This window comes from Magnolia sinica, chromosome 16, assembly GCF_029962835.1.
Source record: "Magnolia sinica isolate HGM2019 chromosome 16, MsV1, whole genome shotgun sequence".
Lineage (NCBI taxonomy): Eukaryota > Viridiplantae > Streptophyta > Magnoliopsida > Magnoliales > Magnoliaceae > Magnolia > Magnolia sinica.
The window spans coordinates 3858951-3864950 of NC_080588.1; the positions used below are offsets into that span (position 1 = coordinate 3858951).

At 39.6% G+C, this 6000-nt stretch overlaps 1 protein-coding gene across 1 annotated transcript; it reads right to left on the reverse strand.

Moving 5' to 3' along the window:
• Positions 1-342: 342 nt before the first annotated feature.
• Positions 343-3445, reverse strand: LOC131228539 (pumilio homolog 12-like). The gene is made up of 3 exons (XM_058224264.1): positions 3292-3445; positions 1739-1985; positions 343-611 (listed from the first exon to the last, which is right to left on the reverse strand). The coding sequence occupies exons 1-3, from the start codon at positions 3435-3437 to the stop codon at positions 498-500; spliced, it is 507 nt and encodes a 168-aa protein (XP_058080247.1). The 5' UTR covers positions 3438-3445; the 3' UTR covers positions 343-497.
• Between the last annotated feature and the right edge of the window lie 2555 nt (positions 3446-6000).

A 6000-nucleotide genomic window follows, 5' to 3' on the forward strand; every position in this document is an offset into this window, starting at 1 on the left:
GAAAGAAGAAGCCCACACCCCGAGCTAGGGAAAAAAGAAAAGAAAAAAAAAAAGATCAAAAGATACTAGCTAACTCAAGAGTAGTGACTATATCACTGGTAGCTTGCAAATGGCATTAGCAAGCTTCAGAACGAGATCAGCAAATTTATTTTACTTCATATATATGATCGTGGCCTAAATTATCTGCCCCATCAAACGATCTGAAACATTCAATTGGTTACTTTCAAATGAACAGTTAAAAAAGGTACAACTGTCTGCATCTCCCACCAAATACATTATTAGATCATCAGAGGGGGGTTTTTAATTGTCCACAATGAAACAAATATATAATGATAGCTTTTTTCTACAGAGTTTTCCACTTCACACAGACACACACAAAAATATATATATACTCAATTGACAGTACCAACACAGAAGGTGCATGTGCAACTAATCCTAAACGTACATCTTCACACGACCAAAACACAGACTACTCACACCGTCTTGATTGAGCTCGGTCATTTCCACACTGATCCACTAAGCAGATGGAAGATTCTCTGTCCGTGCAGATGGAGTTGAAGGTTCTGGGAATGTGGCCGAAGAACATTGATCAGACGGAGTTTGAGGACACCCTATTAGAAGAATCAGTGATTAGTTTTCTCATATTGCAAATAAAGTCAGGAACAGATACATGAATTTAAGCCATAGAACATGTGCATTGTTGTATCAGATTGGGATCCATGGCTCAGAGAACTAAACCATTGATTGGATAAACCCCACCATGGACCAAACACACTCCAATAGTATTTCAGATTGGGATACCATAACAAACATCCAATCTTGGCCTTTTTGCGGTGCATTCTTCCATACTGTCTATTTACAGGTCACTAATTGAAGTGTTAGGATTGCTTCACCAAGCAGATCTTTTGGGGGCATGACCCATACTCAGTGGGGCCCATGGCTCAATCTTGATAGGCCCCACCATGCACAGACTCTGACAAAAAAAAAAAAGTCTCCTGGATTGGGATATCCTAATTTGAGGCTGGATCCAATACAAACGTTTCAGCATTCAGCATAACGTACTAATCGATGTGTGGGGCCCACTGTGATGTGTTAATGACACTCAATCTAGTCATCATCTGGATCCCATCCTATTCTCCTCAGCTCCCAAAACTCAGCAGGGCAACACCATGTAAAACCATGCCTAAAACCTCTAAAATTGCATGCTTTGGCCACTTGAGTTTTGGACTAGCCTGATTTTTTGGCATCCATCCATTTTGGTTGTATTTATCTTCTGGATGGATTAGATGGAAAACACTGCACGTCCCACAAACAATCTGGATGGTTTTTAAAAGTGGGAGTCCTGATCCCAACAGTTCCCCATGGTGTGGCCCACCTGAGTTCTGGATCGGTTGTCCCCACATGTTGATGTGTATGTTAAGCTCAATGTAGAAACATTCATGTTGGATCCAGCCTCTATCATAAATTCCTAATCATCCAATCTGTGTCCTTTTCCCAGCTGAAAGCAGACCTTCGCCTTATTTCTTTGCTTTATCCTCTACTTGCAAACCACAAACTAAAATGTCTGTATTTCACATCGAGGAGATCTTTTGGAGGCTTGGTCCATCCACAGTGGTGGGCCCATCAGATTGATGGTTTGGATCATCTATGAGAGGCTCTAGAATCAGATAAACAATGTCACAAGTCACAACCACAAGAAATAGAAGCTGGTGATGCAAAAGGCAGAAAATATTTTCACCTTTGTCATTTCCAATGCCGTCTGGACGATGTAATTCCCATATGGATCAAACGCAACTTGGCCTAGCTTGCCGCTTTCCAGCAGCTCCAAAAGCACAAACTCAGTCCGACGAACTAGGCATTTTTGAACAACAAAGCTGCTGAATTTATTTGTTGATAGATGCACATAGTGGCCTTTAAGCTGGTGGCATATATTGCAAATGACCTCTGGGATTTCGAGCTGGAGAGCAGCACCCACAACATAATTTCTGTAGAGACGGAGTGAAGTAAATCAGGAGGCAGTGAAGTAAATCAGGCGGCAGTTTTTCTTAAGAGACATTTGAAAAACTTGAGTATCCAAGATAAATTGTGTAGATTTGGGATTGTTTGACAGCCCAAATCCTGGATTTTGCATTCTTTCAGTAGCATGTGGCAGAGTGGATTTTCAATCCTGTGGAATCCAAAACTTATGTTTGGTGGCCTGGTTTTTGGGCCTTGAGATACGAGGAGAGAGCAGTTATGACAGTTGGTGAGGATTGAAAGTCCAAGAGCAGTTATGACAATTAGCCCCAGATTAGTAGCTGTAGCTGGCTGTTTTGTTGGTTGTGTTATTTAGTTTTTCCTTTTCTCTAGTTTTCTTATGTGGTTTAGCTTTTCTGCCCTTTTTTTTTTCTTTTCTTTTCTTTTTTTCTTTTCTTTTTTTTTTTTTTTTTTTTTTTTTTTGCATTTGGCTCAATAAAATTATCATCTTTCAACTTTCAAAAAAACAAAAAAAAGGAGACCCTTTTAAGGATTTTCGATCTAAGTTGGATTTGAAATCCAGGATTTTGGGGAGTGCCAAATATGATTTGGATTGAAAATCCCAGATTCCATCTCCAAACTGCCCAAAATTCATGCTGCCAAACAACTCCAAAATCCATTCTGCCAATTCCATTTCAGGATTTGGGCTTTAAAATGGGAAAATGCTTGTGTGCACACACACTGCATTACCATGATTTTTGGGTTAAATGGTTAATACGAAGTAGCATTAATGATAGACAGGATAGATCTCCTGGATGTTCTACCCACGTGGCTTTCAGTTTGTGAAATAACCCTGGTAGGTACAACTGATGCACTTCCTTAAGAAACAGGTTTAGGCATGACCATCTGGTCCAAAGAGTCTGATGGGCTAGCCTGGCTCATTGCCAGCCACCTTGACAAGGTAGGGCTGCATCCTGGTGCACCCACATCTAAAACCAGCTAAAGGAATCGAGCATCAGGGTCCTATTGGGTTCAAATATAGGAACCTATATGAAGTACCAAATCCAAATCCAATGAGATTCAGTTATCTGTTTGGGTCCAGCCTGATTCAGTTCCAAGCATGAATTGGGATTCTAAATGGGTTTGGATGGGTCTGGATCCAAGTCTGTGTCCATATTCAGATTTTGATCCATAGCATCCAGAATTAAATACGGATCTGAACTGATTATTTAAGTGGGTCCTGAAATATGGACTGAGATCCAATCGTCTGGGATCGAATATTTCGAGCATCTACAGCTACCATTAACAGTATGCGAAGGTGGAGAGATCATTTACCCATAAGGATCTTGCGAGAGGCACAAACTTAGCTCCGTGATTTTCTTCAACAGGAGTTGTTTGCGCGTAGATTTTGAGTGATTGAGGTATTCTGTGAGACTGATGCAGCCTTTCACATGTGTTCCTAATGTTAGGCAATGCTCCATGGCAGCTTCATGTATGAACTGTAAAGTTTAAACAGAGATATAAATAGGTTATAATTCAATTTTGAAACCTTCATATGTCTAAAGAGAAATGAAATTAGTAGACTAATGAAGTGGGAATGAATATTTGAGCACTAATACTTGGAATTGAAACTATGAAGAGATTTATAGACCTGTTTGGATGCACCTTTCAAGTCTATTTCAATTAGCAGACTAATGAATTGGGAATATGAATGATTTTAATTTCTTTCCTCATTATGGACACTGGAAAATGTCAATGACTTTTATGTTGTACAGTTTTCATCTAGTAAGTGTTGGCATATCGATTCACTTTTGCATCTAAACATAGCCTAAGATTGCATTAGGATTCTGGATTGAATAGAATTGAAATAATTAGATTTAATAAAGCAGGAATGACCAAACTCCAGTCGTATCGAAGGATAGCCCCCCAAATTAGTGGTTTCAGGTAGTTGTAAATCCAATTTGAAAAAGGTGGAATTATAAATATAGCCGATCACCGTTATGAGTGAAAATGATACTGTCTCCATTTTGGTGGTTTCCTTTATTGAATTAAATTGTTGCATTTCACTTCAACTGAGCTAATAAACATTCTTAAATACAAAATATATAATAAATCTACAGTTGATAATACAAGATTGAGATAATGATGAGCATAAGGAATGTGGAATGGGGCCCACTGATCAGGTCACTGTTTGTCTCAACAATCCAAAAATGCTCTAACAAATTGCAAGTGCCTGCGCCCATGTGCATGTGATTTTATAACTATGAAGCAGGACCAGGACCATGTGATTGTTGTACATTGGTCAACTGATTTATAATTTTAATTATCCATGTTACAGTCCACTCATGAAACATTTTCCAACACTATAATCGTCGACTAGCAGTAGTTCTGAAATCAAAGCATTTGGATCAGATTCCACTCCGAGCAGTATTCGATTGAGCCACTAAATTCAACAGTGCAAAACGCAAGTGGCTCAAAAAGTGTAAAAAAGAAAACAAGATATGCTTCAAGGATTAGATAATAGAATCAGTCAAGACCCCTGAATCCTAATGATATCGAATAAGATTTTTAACTTCATGCTTGTGAAGAGGTTCAAATACGGTGTGGCCCAAAACCCAAATGCTGAAATGGTGCTAGCTTAGAACTTCTTATTAGAGCAATGTAATTGAAGCAAACACATAGTCTATGATGATTAGTAAATGATGGTCTTCAAATTACATTTCAAACTCAGAAATATGGAATATTAAGGCAATTCTCAAAAGCAGTAATCTAAGATGGTTGGAAATATATGCTTTGCTCAATACCCATTCCAATGTCATTTTGACATCTTGGCTTACCGTATTTTGGTGATCGTCTAGGTGGATTAAACAATGCTGTAAAACACCAAACCCCAAAGGGTGGATCATCAAAGACATGATTCCTGGAGCGAGAGCTGATGTCACTCTTGTAATGAGTGGAGAGTATCGCTTCACCTTTCTGATTAGCCTCTGAATAGAAAGTGAGCTGCTCAAAGAAGAAGAGAATATCAAGTGAAGAAGTGTGTAAGATGGTTCATTTAAATGACAACATGCACATGGTACAAGCCACCCACCAGGTGGGTCCTGCTATGTTTCATGGCCCAAAAAACAGGATGGTTTCTTAAACAAAGAAAGAAGATATGATACGAAAATAGAAAAGAATGCATACCCATATTTTTCTTTCGCTGCATTAATCAACGCCCCATCTTGTGTCGTAACACTGAGAACGATTTCGAATATTTGTCTCACATTGCAGGAATCCAAGAGCTTCCGAAACAGTTTATTTCCGGATTCGTGGGCCATGAGCTCAATCATGGATCCTAGAGTCACGCCAAGTATCTTTTGCGTGGCCACAAGGTCCCCTTGTTCCAGAATCTCCAGCAAATGGTTGCAGCCAGTTATATTTCTGGCCATCGAATGTATCTCATCATCCCGTAGTCGTTCCCATGAGAGCAGGTCGGAAAATGCCAGTCCAAAATGACTCTGAAACAGCATGTTGGAAAAAGCTTCAAAATTCCCTTCAGTATAAGGATTTCTGGCTATTCCAGAGCTTGAGCAACAGCCTGCTCTCATTGTACATCCGTTCTGTCCATCAATGGAAGGAGTTTGTCCAATAACACTGGAACACAGACCCCACAGGTTATTTTCTGCAATGGGAGCTATGTAATCTGGAATCACAGCTGAAGTCGATATCAAATCATTGTCCAATCCCGCAGTTACCATGGTTGGATTTCCAGGAATATGGTTTATAAGACACGGATTCTCCAACCCATTGAAGTTACAGCACTGGCCATTCTCGCCCTGAGAAACTTCATTACTGAAACCCATGCTCAAATTAGGACGGTCACTAGCGGTAACAACATCGCAGTTGTGATTGCGAACTTGGCAATGGATTCCTTGAGTAGGAACTGTGATCAAATTCAGATAATCTCCGATGGAAATGCCATGAGAATCCCCACAAAAAGTTAGTCCTTGAGTGGGATTTTCCAAGGACAAAGTAGATCCCGTCAAATTAAATCCATTGTTG

Bases quoted from the DNA above. Each gene is read 5' to 3' on its own strand.
- LOC131228539 (XM_058224264.1), bottom strand. From the start codon at position 3,437: ATGGAGCATTGCCTAACATTAGGAACACATGTGAAAGGCTGCATCAGT. The intron at 1,986-3,291 runs GTAAATGATCTC...CCGTCTCTACAG, and splicing joins CTCTCGCAAGATCCTTATGG to AAATTATGTTGTGGGTGCTG. The intron at 612-1,738 runs GTGAAAATATTT...TTCTTCTAATAG, and splicing joins CGGCATTGGAAATGACAAAG to GGTGTCCTCAAACTCCGTCT.